Raw genomic sequence first — 19,838 nt, 5'->3', positions numbered from 1 at the left:
TTAAGTCTGAAGCCCAATAATTACAAACCAGATTGCGAATGGAAAATGATCCCTCCCACCATCCCCTAAAGGAAAACAAAACCATGAGAAACAGGTAAAGAAGATGATCTCTGTGCCATACACTCATTCTGGAATTTTTAAGATCATTTTATTTCATCACGTTGGTGTACTAGCCAGAACTTACACCAATCCACAAAACATGCATACTCCAGCATCAAAACTTTATTCATGAAGGTCACCATTACTTGAGTACCAAGAAAATCCTTCACCTTTAGAAAAAGATTATTCAGAAGAGAATCCAAGAAATGAAAGAGTTAAATTCAGTTCTAGGGCAGCTATTGTATAATGCCACTTAAAGCTAACAAGCAGTCAGACCAGGCATACTGTACCTTAAATCTGTATGACTCACATCAAGCCAATTATGCAATTAGTATCTAAAGCTACATTACCTAACTGGCAAATATAAAGCTGAAAGCTGTTTAAACAAATTTGCAATAAAATAAGCTGCATAATATGTTCCCTGCTGAAAATTAAATCTCTCTGCAGCACAGACAGCCTCGTAAGAAAAGCACCCATGCACACCATCCTCTAGGACTATAATAAATCAAAACTGACATTCTGATTTGCATTACTTCTTTCAGTGAATAGCAAAATTCATCTACGCTTCTCTGAAAATTTCCGCTCTTTGAATAACAGAGGCCACAAATCCAATATGGTGGATGTCCAATATGACATTTCAGCCACTTTACAGAATGGTGCAGAATCAGGCCCGATACTCGGGGGCAGTAAAAGTGGCCCACTGACGTGTCCTCCAGTTGAGACAGCCTCCTGAATCGTTCAAATCTTCCTTCTTACACGTTACAGACTGAGTTAACTCAACGTTTCCAGGAAAAAAACACAGCTATTGCTGCTGCTACAGAGCATGGCTAAATACTCCTAATGACAACAAACCCAAATTCTCACGTTCTACTCAGAAGCGTTCATGGTGCCACAGACATGGATCTTATGAGTCAAAGAAGGCAAGTTTCCTCATCGTCTTACTCTTTTTATATAAAGGTGGACAAACCAACTGCAATGGATTTTCATTATAACAAGGTGCCAGTACAGAAGAAAGAAATCATCCTTACAATCTGGGCATTCAAAATCAAGTAGGTATTATATATAACATATAACTGTTTTCCTCTTCCTTTGAATACTCCAGCATGTTATCTGTTTCCGCCATAAGGAAAGAAATAGCATTAAGAATGGACAAAAATGATCTGCAAGTTGTGGAGCACGTGGGAAGCTTTATATCTTCACAATGCCTCAGTTTCTGCAGTTCTCTGACACTTACAAGCAGCAGGAATAGGATAAAACAGGGCTCTGAACTGAAAACATCTGAATACCATTTCCAGACTAAACTAGGACAGCCCCACAAAACTGAACAGGCCAATTACCTAAAGAAATAATATTTCACTGAAGTAAATGAAAACCCCTGTGAATAAAAATTTAAACATTAACAATAAATCACAGAATCACAGAATCGTTTAGGTTGGATGGGACCTCTGGAGATCATCTAGTCCAACCTCCCTGCTCAAGCAGGGTCACCTAGAGCATATTGCCCAGGATCACATCCAGACGGGTTTTGAATATCGCCAGGGAGGGAGACTCCACTACCTCTCTGGGCAACCTGTTCCAACGCTCTGTCACCCTCACAGTGAAGTTTTTTTCTCAGGTTCAGATGGAACTGCCTGTGGTTCAGTTTCTGCCCATTGCCTCTTGTCCTATTGTTTCCTTTGCTCTCCCTGACTCACATGATGTTTTAGCAAACCAACAATCCATATGATGAGAAACTTCTAAAGGAGAGCAGAAAAAGGAAGAAGAGATTCAAGGTAGAGTTCCACAAATATTTTCTTGATGTTCAGTCCATGATTAATGATTGCTCATTAAAAACAAAGGCAGAAAACAATGATTTTCAGGGGTTTGGGGCATGGCTTTCCTTTTGTTGGTTTTTTCGGTCAGTTTTTGAAAGCGGGATCATTTCAGTGACCGGGCATACAGCACAGCCCTGCAAATGGTCGCTTTAGTCCACCTGAGAAATTGCAACGTAAGGGTAGGAACCTATGAAGCTAAATTGTCTGGCAAATATATATGGCATGACAACGCTCAAGAGGGCAGAATATGCAAGGGGTCCTACTGATGAAGATTTGTCAAAGATCTGAAAAATTCTGATCAGATATTCTCCATGCAAAAACTTTCTGCGATTTAGGTGAACGCTAACTTGTTTAAGGAGAGACTTCTAGTCTTACTGGTAATTCACTACGAAGAAACATCGTTATCCGGCAAAATGTAGAATCTTCATCAAGAGCTCCTTTAAGCTGCTCTGGTGAAACACAGAAATGCTCCACAGCTTGAGGCCTACAGGCACAGCTTCCAGGTTAAGAAAGCCAGGGGTTCACCTGTTAAAATTGCTTTTAACATCACGGACCTGCTAGAAAAGGAATTCAGGAATTCAATTTTTAGCAAGAATGTTAAGCAGAAAAATCATAATACACTGCTCTGTTCTGAGATTTTCTGTACCCAAAACAGGAAAGCAGTAGGACTGCAGAATTAGAGAAAACTCCCAATTAGAAGCAGACAAAAAGTTGTGCAAAATACTTTGGCTCTCCGGCCTCCTGAGTAGCTGCTACATCTACCTGTTGACTAGGAATAACACTTCTCACTTTGCAAGGGTTCAATTTAGGTGGCACTGCACAACTTAATTGTTCCACCAACTGTGCAAGACTAGAATAAAAAAGAATTTAAAAGAATTCTAAAAAAGAGCACTATGACTCTTTTTTCTTAAATGGGTTGGGGCCTTGATCTTTTTGCTTGGACCTTTTTACCTTCCCAAAAAGAGCCTGGGGGGAAAAACTTAAAGCTGGTTTCATTGTTTTATCATGGCAGTTAGAATGGTGGTCTTCACGTCATCAGTAAAGTAAATTCTGTGCACTTCTTCCCTTCCAGAGCTCATGGAGGCAACACTCAGTGACTTCAAGCATTCACAGCCACTCTGCTCTGCACCGTGGCGGGGAAGGAACATATCCGTAGCAGAGCCATTCCACAACACAGAGGCGTTCATAGATAAGGAGCTAGGTCAACTAAGCCTGGGAGGTATAAATCTCTTCAGCCACAGGGCAACGTCACTGCCTTTCTCTTAATCCTATACCTTGTTGTGTCTTGGGCAGTAACAAAAAAGATGCCAGCTCTCCTGGCAGGACCGTTCCAGCTCTGCAGAAAGTCAGTCACTAGGTCCTTACTGAGAGAGAGGCTAGAGGAACTTCTGGCAAAAGTTCCCCCTTTCATCCTTGCCAGAATCTCCTGGAACCACTCCGTGTTGGAGGGAAGAAGCAGTGCTGAGACCTCCCTCAACAAGTAACTGAGTTTCATCTGATAGGAGCCATCAGCTCTCTTAGCCACCCCCTGAAATGAACAGGGAAGCTATCTTTAAAATAAATTATTAAAATAGGTTTTCTATGTCACTATTTGTGGGAGATGACACACATCTGGAGCTTGATCTTTCCCAATGGCTGCAAATAAAATATGGGAGTAATTACTGGGAATTACACAACAGGTCTCATAAGGACTTCCACATCTTTGAAGCCTGCATGAGAGTTCAGAAACCTCAAGGGGTTCTAGTAAAAATCAGGCTTTTACTTCTGGGTCATCACTTGTTTTTCATTATGGAGTCTTCATCTTTTATCAGCATTCTTCTATGATGAGACATCACACCTTGTATCAGAAGACTTACCTTAGGCTTACAGTAGTTTGCCTTAGCATCACCCATCCGTGCTTGATGACAATCCAAGAGCCATTTCGTTCTCAATGCTGCTGCACAACTTTGTCTCAGTATATAGTCCTGATGAGAAGTTTCTCTTATAAAGTAGCAATGGTGGAGACTAAATGAAGTGCTATTCTACGTTTTTACTGAATCCAAGGAATACAGCTTTTGTTATCGTATCCCAAGTTCCATGTGAGATATGTAAGCCTCTCTGATCTTACTATACATTGCCCCTCTAATAGGTTGCCTCCATTCTTCCAACTCAGAGAGATGAGCAAACCTGAGCTCAGAGAGCGATCCAAGAGCACTGTCTTATAAAAGGTGAAGTTACTTGCTTTTCCTTTACAATTCAGGCTCCTTCCAAGTCTCCTAAAAAAATATCTGGAACCCAAGAACGACTCTTCACTCTGTGATCCTATCCTATCTATCTGACATCTCCCTCCTCAAGAGACTGGGGAAAGAAGCTACTTAAGCCAGTTCTTCGATAATCCTACCTGCCTCTTTTCCTCTATGAAAGCAGCAATCCTGCCAAGGGCAGCTGCATTTGGCCTGGCTACATGTGCCTCCCTTGCCGTGCCTACAGAGGGAAGGGATGGCTGAGGTGATCCTTCCTCCTAAAATGGAAAATATTTGTCTCTCCACTGACTCAAACACCCTTTTATTCTTCAGCTTTTCATGGTCTTTTTCACTACTACTGCAAACAGCTTAGTAGGAGAACAGAGCTGGGCGGGCACAGTCTCCCTGAAAGAGAAATGCAGCCCACAGATACAGCTGGGAACTAAGCAAGAACCTGAGTGACCTGGGAAACAGAAATAAGGAATTTTCTGCAAGAAAGCTAGAGGTAGCAGGGAGGTCTGGCTGCTGAATGGGCATGAAGAAGTGGAGAGTGTTTCAGCTGGCACAGTGATCTGCTCCCGATGACTAATACACCCATGCAGACTGAAATAGCTGTAGTGAGGCAATGAACTTAAGCACAAAGAAGGTAAGGTCAGCAGCTCAGGAAACTACTGTCTTCAGAAACATTGTTCTCTTTTCTTCTGCGGTTAGTTGCTAAATACTTCTCACATAGCCGGCGAACGATAACAACCACTTCAGTTAGGCCTCTCTATTTATTTAATAGCAAGTTTTCTAGAAGCTCTGAGAAATTAAATGCATTTGGATAGGTAACTAGCCAAGAATATAACATCAATTCAGCACTTACTAGCACGTCTATTATCATGCAAGTCCTAACACTGTGAAACCTTTCCAGTCCTTTATAATTTCTCAGAAATAAGTCTTTTTTGGGTCTCACTTTACAAGCAAAGTAATTTTATTATTTTGCCTAAATTTATTGTTGCCAAATCATCTGTAGCGCTATAAGGCAGAATCAAATCTGAGTGTCAGGTGGCTCTTATAGTAAGCTGCTTAAAGCCACAGCAATGACAGCATCAGCAGCAAGAAGTTAAAAATCCCAGGAGTCAATTGCTCCTAGCCTGTGACAAGATATGGGACTACTGGCATACAGCTGGCTAAAAACATTTAAAGCTCCAAGACCTGAGGTTGCTACATGCTCTTTATAAATTCAAGATAATTTAGGATTCATGAAGATTAAATTCTCACAACCATGTCGGGGGGAATTTTGCACTTTTCTTCCTCTGTGGGTATGCAGAGTATATTAGTTTTCTTAAGACATTTCAAATATCACCACACTCCTGCTATGACTACTACCAGTCTTTTGAGAGCAATACTCTGAAATGGACCAAAACAGATAACTCAAATGGGGATTAAAAGGAGACCGCAACATCAGATTTAATTCACCAACATACAACATCCCCAGAGCAGTGCTGGCATCAGACCAAGATTCTAAAACAGAAAGATATTTAGGGATGATAAAGGGCTGTGTAAATTAAAGCCATTAAAAGAAAAATAAACATCTGTGATAAAATTAACTCCATTCAATGCAGGAAAAGAATTGTTTCTAAATAGGTTAAAACATGGCAGGAAAATAAGGAATACATTGTGAGTTTCACAGAGCTTTCTATTTTAAGGTATTATTTACCACTTTAATTTTTGTTCTTTTTTCAGGATTGTTTCTCTCTAAAGAGGCTTTATGGCACTGGGCAAAAGGCAGACCCTGCTGATGCTGGGTAAGCCAGCGTTCCCCCGGACGCGCTCTCAGCACCGATGAGGCTGGCTCTGCTAAGCGATGGAAAGGTCAGCTGTTCGGCGGCACACACCTGAGACAGCGCAAAGAACTGCCTGATTTGGTCTGGCAGCCAGAGAGAAATGCTGTCAACTGTGCTTAACAGAATAAAGCACTGTGTAAATGGAGCTTATTAGGATTTTTGCCTTTTATGGAAGGGAAGGGGAAATGCATTCGTTCCTTCTGTTTCAAGAAGGACGGCACGGAGCGCCCGAGTGACCGATCTGAACGACAGAGAAGGTGAAGCTGCGCATGATAACTGCAGGAGGAGACGGGAGAGGAAGCGTCTTCCTTCCTTTTCTTCGCAAAGCCGTAGAGAAACAACACAGCCTAGCAGGGGTTATTTTGAGCTTGCTCTCTGTAAAAACCCCATACTTTGTTGATGCCATCCCCAACAATATTCTGTACTGTCATTAAAAAGAATAGAAAAGGCAGTTTGATTTGAAATATTAGTTTAGAAGCTGTGTTAAACCTTCAGAAATTCAAGGTTAATAAATCCATATATTCAAAAAACAAATTCTTAAGCAAGAGTTATACACACAAATTGCTAACGTAGACTATCTCAATATTAGTCAGTATTTCTTAGTCTCAGTTATATTCTTTGAAAAAAAACATACTCTTGTAGTCCAAACACTTTGTCATTTCCTTTCAGCGCGTTCATTTTCCTTAGCACGATGGTTCTTGCCGTGTAACAAACAGCCCCAAGATTTTTAGGCTTTCACAAGAAATCATGCGGGGAACAGGGCAGCAGTGGCCTGCCCCGTGTAGCAGCATGCATGAAGGGCAGTGCAGCGCAAGCATCCTCTGCAACATGACCACGGAGCCATCAATATGGAAGTTGGTGGCTTCACCTCAGCCCCAGCCTTTCTCCGAGTACTGTAAGAGCGAACAGTAACAATCATTTGTTCAGAAGTTCTGCAACCGTACTATGCCTTATCATCGTCTTGATTTCCGAGTTATTTTTTCATGTCCCTTGTCCTGAGCAAGTACAGGAATACATTGCTTATTGTATGGGAAAGAATCTATAAGCAACCACAAGCAAAAGGATTCTTTCCCTGTCGCTCACAGAAAAATGGTCTTTTGTGTGATTAATGGAAACCCACTTGCTAGTGGGAGCCCAAATCTTTGAAAGGATTTCATGTGTTTCTCCCCAATCAACATAATTCTTCCCCACTCCTTCCCTTGCCATCTGTACATTTGTTTTCTAGACAACGGTATGCTTATTCTCAATTAGAAAATTTTCCCTCACCCATTTTTTAGCTTTGTTATTTCTCAGATATTATTTCTCATTGTAGCAGCTGTGTATTTATTATATGTTCTTCTTAGTCAGCAAGTTAGAACTTGAAAAGAAATAGAAAACCTTAACTGTCCTCTCTCCAGTATCGTTAAGATTGACATTTGGGTTTCTTGTCAACTTCGCTCACATTCAGACGTTGCTAATTGGAGTTAATAATGTCATAAATACATCAGTCCTATTGATTTCTTTGAACTCTGACTAGGCATTGTTGCTCAAGGGTTAAGAAAAAAAACACGTGCTGGAGCAATAGAAAATACAGAATTAAAATTACTCACGAATACTTCTGTTTCAACGATCCTGTCTCATCTTCTTCCATTATATCTAATATCTATTACTGACAGCATTGTGGATCCATATATAAAGAGAGAGAGGCAAATATTTGTCATATTCAGGCGTTGTATGTGCCCTGTTCCTCAGCAGAAGCATTTTCAAAGAGGAAAAAGCGAAGGAAGAAAGAGAAATTAAAATAGTAAAAAAAAAAAAAAAAAAAATTCCAAGAAGCATTTTCCGTTGAGGAGCAGGAAGGTTATAGGATGGCAGAAAAGAGGGCAGTGATCAACAAAATTACAGGTGAGTAATTTTTTTGTTGTTATATGTCTCTCTTCACCCAGCATATGCAGCAGCAGGAATTTACTGTCAGCAGGTTAATGAGCAGAAGGCCAAAGGCGTTAGAATATGCTGAACTCCACTCAGCAGTAATCTAATGACCAAAAAAGCCATGTCAGCATATGAAGACAATGTTGGGTGTTTATGCAGGAGAAATCTTGCATATTTCAGTGAGAGGTATCTCTAGAAGCAGCGACATACATTTAGCTACAGCATTTAGCAGTTCTGGGCCTTGGTTACATAAGAAATTTCCTTTTCAACATAGCCGTTGGGAAATTACTTTCAAAATAAAACTATTATTTTAACACTCCACATATGTTTGAAAAGTAAAACTTCTGAACTTGCTTCAAAAGTTGAGCAACATTTCATGCAATGTGATATAGGTGAAAAACCCCCCACCTTTTGGGCATAATTAATCTAAAGCTATGAATTGACTCCTGAGCTTAACCCCCAGAGAAATCAGAAACTTGAAATTAGGATAGCTCTGGGTTGTTTTGAACAGACATCCCTAAATGAAAGCAATTCTGTAGAGTCTCCAAATGATTTCCACTGGAGACATAAGCACATGGATATTTGCGTGAAAATAAGGACCATAAATAGGATATGAAATAGAGCAAGTTAGCCAGACCTTCAGTAGGTCTGCTTTGAAAGAAAATTAGCAGGCAAGAAGTGAGATGCCAATAGACGCAACAGGAAGAATAACGAAATCTCCTTTTCGCTTGTTAGTTTAGGAAATAGTACCTCGGAAAGCAGTGGGAATGCCAGTTCTAATTTTGTTTAACCTGCCCCCCAAGATGACCTTGTTTTTCAAGATCATTTCAAGATTATTTTCAAGATTCATTCCTTTCTCAGCATTTCAGTTCCCAGTTCAAACCCAACAAGCAACAAACAGGCCAGAAATGTAGCTGGATATCTCTGGCCTTCTTAGATGCAGTTTTACAGAGAAGCAGAGATACCTTGTAAAATCAAAAAACATACAGGTCTCAACCAAATGCCATGGGAGGTAGTATTAAGCCAGACAAGACACCTTTGGCCAACTCTGAAAACAAAGCTTAGATGGCCATCCAACCATACACTGTGAAATCAGTCTCAACATTTATTCGGTGTGACATGGCACAAACACAGGCCAGTATTGATCATCACGGAGAACTAAATGCAGAGCTCTAACATCACTAGACAGGTGACTGAATTCTTCCTGACCTCTCTTTGGCGCACCCTATATAACTGGAGAGGAGAGGAAATGCCACTCGACTCTCAGTGGAGACGGGCAAGGCATGGAGAGCAGCTCTCCAAAAAGTTTGAAAGGTAACGTTAGTGCAACGACTGCCCAGAAAGATTAAGGTTGCTAAATCAGAGATTCCTGAATTGCCTCTGATTTTAAGGATGCATCTACCTATCTGATGTGGATAATAAGGCAATTTAAGGAGATGATGGTCTAAAATCTCTGCAAGGAGCATGCCCTCTAAGTGCGTGCATATGAAGTGGTACATAAGCAATCATGAAGCCTATAGGGTGAGAAGCAGGGGGAAAATGTGAAGACCACCAGCCACATGGTCTACCCCACCCAGACCAATAGCTCGGCTGGAAGCTGGAGAAAGAAGAGCTGCAGAAAGGAGAGGCATTCCTGTGGGCAGGGAGACCGTGGAGCAGGGACTGAGAACTAGGGGAGGGAAACATACAGAGCTGCACAGACCCACAAAGAAGAAACTTCAGCTTTTGTACTAATACAAACAAACCAGTAAACCCCACAAAACAAAGCAACCCCTCCCCCAACTTGGGTAAGTGCAAGTTAGCAGAATAGAAGACTACCACTCCAACATCTTGTCCTGTGCTGTGAACATTCATGACCCAAAAGTCCTCCGAGGTTGGAGAGCAAAACTCCGCCCAAGAAGGGAGGCAGAAGGGCAGCACAGCTTGGATGTCCAGAGGAGAAAGCTGGCTGGGAGGAAGGCAGATGCCAAGGTTAGCACACCATCCTGCTCACTGCAGGGCAGGGCTGAACACTTTGTACTTAGACAGCTGGAGTTAGAATGTGACTCCGTAGGATCTCTTTCTGCTCGATTTCTGGACAGGGAAGCAGGTGGAAAGACAGATTTCTGTCTTCCTTGCTTCCTCTGTCTTGCATCTGATATCACCATCCTCTCTTCTTCTGCATTAACATGGTAATAGAAGCATATGAAAAACAGCATATGTTCCAGGTTTCCAGAATGCGGAAGGCAAAAACCTTAATGTGAAATGAAAGCAGCTTTGTATCTTTTACCTGAACCAAAATTCTGTGAGTAATTGCCGTCAAAGGTAGAACACCAAAAGAAGAGCATGCAGCAAATAAACAAAAAACAAAACACACACTTTGTTCTTTAAGAAAAGCAAAGCATATTTTATGCATTTAGCAATCATAAAATAGAAACTTTATTTTTAAGCAGAAGGACTCTTAATTCAAAGCACTGTGGTTATCAACAGTCTTCGTGTTTGAGGTGGCAGAAATAACGGGACCAAAAGGTCTAATTTCCATACTTGAGACCTAAACAGCTCATGTAATTCACAGTCTATTGTGGGCTTACAAACATACATTATATGGACATATAACATATACATGCACAGAAAGAATGAGTGCATTCTCACTGCATCAAGGATAGACAGCTCATCAGCAGCAAACTGACTTTAGCTTACACACAGATATATATGCACGTAGGGTAGCCGAAAGTGAGTAGCAGTGGCACGCTTTTACAAGTGTAGATAAATCAAACAAGTGCTGAGGACTAAAACCATCTTTAACATGGCTTGTTGATTTTGAAACACACTCACTGTTATAGCGTCTGTAGCTGTCAATCTTTGCCGGTGCCACTCTGTACAGAAATGTCCCTTCAAAGGCAGATTTTCCTGATAGCAGGCAAGAGAAGGAAAGAAGAGAAAAAAGAAAAGGGGCAGGGAGGGGGAGAAGAAATCGAATGACGGTAAAAAGAAGGGAGAGGAAGAAGTTTTAATCTGTACTTTCAGTGACTAACATTTTTTAAGCCTTATTAGCAAAACAACGAGAACATTAACCAAAAGTATCTGATTGCACATGAAGTTAAAATAGTCTTACTACATGTATGTCAGATAAAAGAATCTCATGATTTTGCTACAGCTGTTCTTTATTATGCCCAACAGAATGCATTGTTTCTTAGGTTTTGTCTCTTGTCCATCAAGTAGCAAGACCTGCAAATTAAATGCCTCTCACATTCATTCTCCTCATAAAGCTCAGGGAAAGCCTGAAAAAAACTAGTACTGCAGTTTTGTACTCACACTGGCTCACACTCCCAAGGCAGATGTAGTTAGTGCACTTGAACCAGCACAGACGACATCCAAAAATGGCACTGAAATACTCAAATTTCTGCAATATACCAGAAGTCTGTAAGCAGCCGAAATACTTCATCTTACCAAGAGGACTTACAAGAAATATTTTGGAAATGGGACCTGGTCCTTTAGCAATGCTTAGCTGAAGGGACAGGATATCAAATTTGGAATAAATCGGTTTTTCAGCCAATAGCTTAATCAAGTGTTTTGACTTGGCACACGTTAACAAAAAAACTCAAAATACTAAAGCTTAAAAAACCCACTTCCCATCTTAGACCTTTTAGACAACGTTTTCTCCGTCAAAAATATGGATTTATTGCTTAAAAAAAAAAAAAAAGATGTAAAATTCAAGTGAGGGAAGGGTTATGAGCAGTTGATTTTTTTTTCCTTTAATCTGAGGAGCACAGGCAAGACCAAGAATATACAGCTGTCAGCTTGTTGCCAACCTCATCTAGATACACTATGGTAAAAATGACTGTCTCCAGCAGAATTTTATAGCAAAGTAGTAATAGCCAGTACCTGTGAATTGTCTCAACGTAGCATGACACCCATTTTGGTACCAAAAGTATAGATTAGCTTTTCCTGCATATCATTCTGTTGGACTTTCAGAAAAAAAAAATGCTATGCTCATTTATATATTGTAAGAAGCCGTTCGTTCTATTCTTGTTTCTTAATTAACAACAAAAGATTACCCTTCCCTTACTTTTACATAATAAGGAAGCAAAAAAAGTCACAAATCCATTTTTCCACCTTGTTTTTACAGTCATCTTTAAAAGAACACTACTAAAACATTCAAGCAGCTGTTAAGAAATGAGAGAAAGGTATGTTAAGCTTCATGCCAGTGAGGAGAGCCAGAAAGTTGAAAATGAATATATCTAAGGTTTAAAGAACTTAAAATACAGTAGGTTGCCTGACTAAATCCTCAGCTGATGAGTCTATCATCACTCCTAGCTCCAGTAACCATGACTGGAGCCAGGACTGATGACAGAAATGATTGGCCCTCACTAAGAGGTTCTAAAAATATATTAAATGAGGCCCAGCAATTTCTGAACGGACACACACAAGAGACAGCAAGATATAATAGGTCACCTTTAAATGTTCTGACATTGCCACAAACATATCACAATGCCTTTGAAATCTTACTCCTAATACTAAGTTGTCATTCTTTCAGATACATTTCATTTGATTATATGATAAGGTCTTTGCTTCTTGAAACGCTGTAATGACAAGATGTGGTATTCAAAATACTCTTAAGATTAGTACACAATATCTGAAAAATCTAGAAAATAATTGAGCTTATAATTCACGGATCCATTTAACATAGTAATAAAATCATAATGTATACTTCTTGCTCATGCTGTGCAACATTCCATCAAAGGAAAACAATGTTTTAATTCAAGGGAATGCTTTAAAGAACAAGGAGCTGTCATTCACTGTGAGGGTATCTGAACCTGTCCCTGTGTCTTTGAAGACAGAAAATTTGGCAGTCATCTTAAAGCTGGAACAAACACTTTAAAAAAAATATTTTGATCTTGTAACAGCCTCAATTTCCAATCTACTGAGCACCCACCAGCTGAGGGGAAGCATCAGTTCCAAACTCTTTCAATTAAGGGGCAAACAAATCCCACTATCAGTAATCAAAAAAATTTGGGCACTTCCAAAAAGACAAGGCATTTTCAAAAAAGTGGCTTTGTTGTGAAGAAACTTTCCAAGGTTACTCTATCGTACAGGAAGAAAAGAAACAAGGATAATTCCTTCCAGCCATTTGCTCTGATCTGCCATAAAATTACCGTTGTCCTAGATAAAAATACGGACACAACAAAATAATAACAGACAGAAACTTTCTCCGCATTGTACCTGCATACCAAAATTCCCATAAACTGTATTTTATTTTCCACAGAGGACAGAAGCTCCTGTGTAGGTCATAATGGAAGGACAGAGAAATACACATTTTTATTAACTTTATTCCTAAAAAGTAAAGTTAGACCATTTTTTCTCTACCATATTTTTTTCTACTCTGAGTTCAGCAGAAATTATGCTTGTTCATCCAAAAAAAGATGCTTTCTAGAGAGGGTCAGTAAAATGCAATTAAAATGAAATCTAATTAATACTCTTGTGTTTGCACAGTGCACTTTCTCCAAAGATCCCACGCTACTTTCCCAAATCTTGCAGTAAACCTGTCAAGTATTGTCCTATCCACCTTGTAAACTAGGTTAAAGAGCTGAAGGTTGCTGCTGAAGATTACAGTGCCATACCCCATTCCCTTTTACGTCCCTCTAGAAGCTGCGTAGAGCCTCAATGACCACCCAATGTTCTGCCTCAATGCACAGGTCCAGCCACTCAGATCTGATTGTTCACCCAGAAAATAACTTAATAATCTAGAATTCACATTCTAGACTTCCACCTTACAAGTCCGGTGATACGGATTGTACACATATTCAAACACTGTTTCCAGAGAAATAAAAAGCAGCTGTTACGGAGTCAAATTACTGTCACATCTTGTCATCCACAGAGGAAAAATTTGATTTAGAAGCATCAATGTTCACCCATATGAGATGTTACCTAGAGCATTTCAATAGGTATACTGGAATAATGCACAAATCCTCAATGATTTGCTGGTTTGTTTTCTTTTTTCCTGTATTTTAAGAATACACAGGGGTACTTGAAATGAAATTTATCATTGCCAGTCACTGTTTTAATGGAGGATATACAAGCTTGCTGAAATTTCTGCAATCCTATTATGCAGATTTTCAAATACAGATAATCAGGGTAACTGAATATAGTTCATAAATATCTCATAAATCACCATGTGTTAGAGAGTAATACCTGTAACAACTCCAGAAAACCATTAAGAAAGAACTGAGCTGATTCAAAATTCTGCTAGGGCAATGCAGCTCTTAATCTGATGATGTCAGTTTAAAAAGAAAAAACAAAAACATTAAAACCTTGCAAGAATCTCAATACCCATTGAGACCCTTTCTCTTTCTCGGGAGGTTTACAGGATTCTTCTGTTTTACCAGTATTTTGCTAAACTAGCTCTTGAATAACACATGATCTTAGCTAGCCACAAAGCTCCTCCATATAGTTAAACTACATACAATAAAAGGAGAAACCTTCTCGCTCAGCTATAGTTATCCTCAATGTAGTTAAAGAGGCAAAACTAAGATTTACGTTAACTGCATCTTCTCAATACAAGCGTTACAAGTTAGAGGTTTCACTGACAGTCGGAACCAGCAGGAAAAACTGATTGTCTGAACTAAACGATAAGTATATGTCATTAGGGATGTTGGTGAAACAATCTCATGTTCTGTGGCTGCTTTCACACTGCCAATTGATGTTTTCATTAAAAGGCATTTTTAGGATGCTCATTATAAACTAAATTTTACCACATTACCTGGGCAAGGAATATCCTTTCATTTGGACAAATGAAATGGGGGGACTCCATCCTAAATATTACCACTTACCTTTATCATTTATAGAGTACTAAGCACTATAAAATCCATGACTGAAACTACATCTACACAATTAATTCTTCCAAGACTCACTGCATTAATAATGAAATAAATACATGATAGCATATACAGGTTATAGAGAGCAGCTTGACATCTCACTGAAACGTGCAGCTTCACTTAATGCCCTTTTTGCCTTTCCATCACACTAAAATTGTTAACTCCTTTACAAATATTTTCATTCTGGTTTAAAGCAACCTTACTCATAAATATCATTAGCAGCACTGACCACATGACTACGTGACCAGTACCACTACACATGAATGCTACTCCATTTTACAAACAATATGAAAAAATTTCACCGTCACAAAAGTCAGGCTTTTTAGAATCTTATTTCTCCGGGATGGAATAAAGCTGATAAATTTGCCTTAAATTGAAAAATGAAATAAAAAAAGGAAGCATAATGACCTTCTACATCTTGCTGATAGAGTGAACTATATATAAATTAAGCTTTGGTAAGTTTACATTAAAATAAGCTAACAAAGACCTTGGGTGCCCTTTCACTTTTGCCCGTTGCAGAGATCTCAGAAGAATGCTACATGGCAATGAATATCTTCACTGCTGAAAACAGTATACAGACTGTAAAGAAGGACTTGGCAGGTAAATGGGGAATTATCCTGAAATATCTAAATACAAGTAATTTTTTTTCTTTTAGTGAAAGATTCTCAACCACTGACTTAGGAGATAACACCAAGAATATCTGTTTGAAAAACAGAAAAACAGCAAGATCAGTTAAGTGCCCATTTCATATACAAGCATATTTTGGTTCAAGTTATTCTTAATGGGAAGTTATAAATAAGACAACCCATTACTATGCTTAACTATTGCAAACTTAGTTATCAAACATGCTTTTCACCTGCAGCAGTATTGGCCCACTGTAAGTGGGAGAACAAAGTCCATGTCCCAGTTCTGGCCTTTTTCCCTTTGGCTGCAGGGGCAGTGGGTGACGGAGGTGATAGTAACATGCTCAGCACCTGGAGGGAAAAAGTGCCGCATGTCCCACACCAATAATTATGATTCCTTAAATCTACTGGAGTCGTTAAAGAAGGCATGGCACTTTAATCCCTTGTTTAAATAAGCAGAGACACTTTGTAGACATTTGGTTATTTTGCTCAGCTTCCACCTCTAAGGAAAAAAAAATTAAAAAAGAAAAATCATGTTGCAATACAAAGCCAATAATCATCATTGCCCTCTGTGTTCTTGGTCTGTCACAGCTAGGAAGGTTTTAACACAGAGTATCAACTCAGATAGCATTGCCAGTATTCACTGAGCATCATCATCTGACCCTTTCACAGCATGAACTAGAAACAAGGCATCTGAAAACACTCCCAAGTAAGAGGTAAGAATACAATACCCTATCAGTATGTGAGGGGGTGAACACACAGACATCCATACAGAATATCAATACTATTTTTTCCTTACTTGGCTTTATTTGCTCTTCCAGTGCTAGTCCAGCATCATCAGAATCAGACAGTTCCTTTATGAAGTTGGAAGGAAACATGCCCGTCTTTCCGTTAAGTATACCTTCCCACCAGCCCTCCTCCACCTGCACCGGGACAGAAACAAAACAAAACATATGTTTTAATGTATACACCACTTTACGGAACTACATTAAATACAAACTTTTCAATAAAAATGAAAGCAATGACTTTGAGCAGTTTGTATTACATTCAGTTCTAGGGAGCACATGGCAGAGGCTCCAGGCCACAGCATGTTATGTTTTGCGGAGAGGTTTCTTTGTTCTTTTTTTTTCTTCCTTTTTTTTAAATAAAAGCAAGATGCACATACCCGCCTGTAAATGTCAGCAGTGCTGCTTCAGTCAGATGCATGGGCAAGGCATTAAGTAGAAGGACAACCAGAGAGCGCAAGGTGTCTCCACGTTTCAGTTTTTATGGATATCAATTCAATCACGGAGTACATTTTCAGCTCACGTTGCCCTATTTACGACCATCATCTTCATGTGCGATTTATACGCTATTAAAGCTTAAGTTCCCTAAGCAGTCAATGGAGAAGGAGAAATGCTTGCAAAGGGCTATCCAGAGAATCTACATTAGATATCTGAAATTAAGTTATGTGACTATTCCTGCTTTCCCCATCATAATCAGAAATACTTTTTTAGAAATTATGAATTTTGCCATTTCATTAATATGTAGAAGTAAGAAATCTACAGAAAATAGAGAATAGAAAGAATGATACTACTGCATATTCTCCAGACATCAGAAGAGTTACAAGGAGCTACTGAAAAAAAAAAAAACCCAATGAAATGGCCGCAAGAAGGAGAGACATTTCCTAGCCCAATCCCAGGAGAGAATATCACCTAAAAATGACTAATTGCCCCCTCTACAACCCACTCAGGATGGAATGGCAGTGTCACACTATGAAATGACAGCCCTTAAAAACCAGATGCCTTTAGGTTATAACGGGACAGCAAGAAATGACCTATTCTCTCCATCAGCTAAGCACATCCTTGACAGATAAATATATAGCATCCATCAGACACTGTCCGCTCACCAAAAAACAACAGCATCAGTCTGTGAAATATGCACGTCCAATACTGTGTGACGCATTTCTTTCCTGTCCCTTCCCCAAACAAAAATTATGAAAATAGGAAAGTTATTTTACAGGTTGAGAGTATTCACATTTAATATTAAAAAACAACCACCCTCACATCTTAAATGGTACTAGTTAATTACTGCAGAAAAAAAGGTCTGTTTCATATCACCTATCTATTAAAATCTCAAGCTCTTACAAAATAAATCTGTTATTTAACATGTTCTCATTATATAATACAAGCAAATATTTCCTCAAAGGACAGAGGAAGGGCTAAATTTTTTTTCAGCTTAGCTACGTGCCATGATGTACAATTCTACTAATAAGTAAATTGTTATTACTTCAGGAGCGTTTTGTGTGTTCTCTCTCCAGCTTCCCTTTTTAGTACATTCCCTGTCTTTCTGGGTCGTTCTTTGCCTTAATATGAAGTAGTTCAGACAAGCACAGCTACTTTCATTTAATCTCAGTACCTGTTCATGAAAAAACTCTTTTTTTTTTTTTTTTTTTAAATGCATCAGTAGTACTAGGGAGATCAAGCACAACTTTGGGAATAACGGCTCTAATCGTGCTGCTGCTTCAGACAGCAGAATGCATACAAATCACTCAATGACTTCAATCGAAAGTTTTCACATGATATTCTAAAAGGCTCTAAAAAGTAATATTTGTATTTGTTCTCTCCAGAAACTTTAAACCATATGGAAAACTGAAACTGTATGAACCACCACAGTTAGTGGCCTCTATAAATCACAATTCTAAACATCTACATATTTAGATACGGTTATATAGAAAATACACAAAAGGGCCAAAGCTCATTGAACTATAAAATATTTCAAATTTTCTAATGCACTATTCCTAGTTGGCACTATTGATTAGAGCTAAACATTACGCCATAACTGCATTAGCCGATTGACCAGAAGATTAATCACAATGGAATTGCACAGTCAAGGTCCCCGCTTTGCAACATGCCGAGATTACTTAGCGAAAATACAGCAGCCAGTACCACTTAGTTCCACCTTTCCCTCAAGTAATTTTCTCCTGCATGTTCTTCTAGTATAACACTCCAAAATTTCCTTATATGTTAATGTTTACACTCTTAATGTGGCATGTTTAATGTGTGAATCTCCATGTATGTATACAGAAATACACACACACAAAGATCTATACATAGATAAATCTAAATGAGCTAGATAGATAAATCTAAATGAGCTATGAATATACCTAAGCATTCACTAGCTTATTTTAAGTTTTATAGCTGATATAAGGATGAATTATCTGAAAATATCATGCCACATTCCATAAAATTACCAATTAAAGATAAATCTGAAGCCAGAAATAAATTCTTCCCAAAAGAAAATGCAGAATGACGTTAGCAAGTCAGCATAGGTCCAGGTCAAACTGGACCCTCCAAAGATTTATTACAAAATCTTCATCAAAAGCATTAAAAAAGTAGTTTTTTTTTTTTTTTTTAAACTGTAGCTACATGCTTTTACCAACCTCAAAACACCTCAGCTAGAGATTAATCCATAAAACAAAAAGGACACTAAAATGCCCCAAGGATTTAGCTATCCCCAATTGAAGCAATCCATTGCCATATGGTCTGAAATGTCACAATAACTCTTAGCCAATAAACCCTTTACAAATGAAAATGCATTATTCATGTGGGTAGTCCATCTGCAGGTAACAAGCACTCAATAAAATTTGACGCTATACTAATATAAAAAAGTGCTTTCGGGTTTTATACATCTAAGTCCTAATTTAGACACAGCATTCATGTGCTAAGCCAAATGAACCACAAAGAGAAGGATTTCTTTCAGAACTCTCTGTCCCTCCACCAGAAGAAACACTCTACTGTCGACAGTATCATAGGCACCAAACATAAGCTCAGCCTGAATATGAAGCTTTTGTTTTTAAGTCAGAAAAAAAGTCTTTTCCGTCTGCCAAGTGTAAGTGGCTACAACTAGAGGTATTTTCAAGATGTGTTTTCAATGTGTTAAATCTGTTCCCTGCTTTTTGGAAAGGCATGACATGTTCTCATCTTGCCAAGCCTTTAGGCTGCCAGTACTGCTGTCACACCACATTTTAACAGCAGCAGAATACATGAGGCTGCCCCGGGATACTTCCATAGCCCACTTCAAATATTTATGGAGGTAGCGCATTCAGTCAACTGCAACTCAGTCAGCGTCAAACGTGTGGCAGGGAGAGATCCAACAGCAGACGGCTATTCTCAGTCCCGTGACTGTATGCGATTGAACAAGATATGAACTACAATACAACCAGAGAAATGGTGCACCACTTCTACAGACACATGTTCCGTTAAGAAGTCTTGCCTTCGGGATTTAAAGGGGTAATTAATCTACATAATAATTAAATAGCATTCAAACGTTCTTTTAACATCACTGGGTTTTTTTTTTTTTTTTTACATTTTCAATGGAAGAATGAATACTTGTACTATGTTTTTAACTGGGTTACTAATTCAGTAGAGCTTTGTGTGATGTAAATTACGTGTTTTGGAAACTATAGACCAGACACAGATGAAGAGCATTCAAAACATACTGTTGA

The 19,838-nt window shown here is 38.9% G+C and overlaps 1 protein-coding gene across 9 annotated transcripts in view; it reads right to left on the bottom strand.

The window, feature by feature from the left end:
- SH3KBP1 (SH3 domain containing kinase binding protein 1) overlaps window positions 1-19,838 on the bottom strand; it is a 236,813-nt gene that overhangs the window by 88,122 nt on the left and 128,853 nt on the right. For 6 of the 9 annotated variants that reach the window (XM_068918383.1, XM_068918361.1, XM_068918392.1 and 3 more), the window contains 2 exons: window positions 16,152-16,275; window positions 10,690-10,764 (listed from right to left, as the gene is read on the bottom strand). In XM_068918383.1, coding sequence (XP_068774484.1) covers window positions 10,690-10,764; window positions 16,152-16,275 — 199 coding nt within the window. Of the gene's footprint in view, window positions 1-10,689; window positions 10,765-15,585; window positions 15,704-16,151; window positions 16,276-19,838 lie in introns of all 9 variants that reach the window. The other 3 variants (XM_068918410.1, XM_068918366.1, XM_068918418.1) reach the window with 2 other exon arrangements.

Source organism: Struthio camelus, chromosome 1 (genome assembly GCF_040807025.1).
Source record: "Struthio camelus isolate bStrCam1 chromosome 1, bStrCam1.hap1, whole genome shotgun sequence".
Classification (NCBI taxonomy): Eukaryota; Metazoa; Chordata; class Aves; order Struthioniformes; family Struthionidae; genus Struthio; species Struthio camelus.
This window is presented reverse-complemented; position numbering and strand designations above follow the sequence as displayed.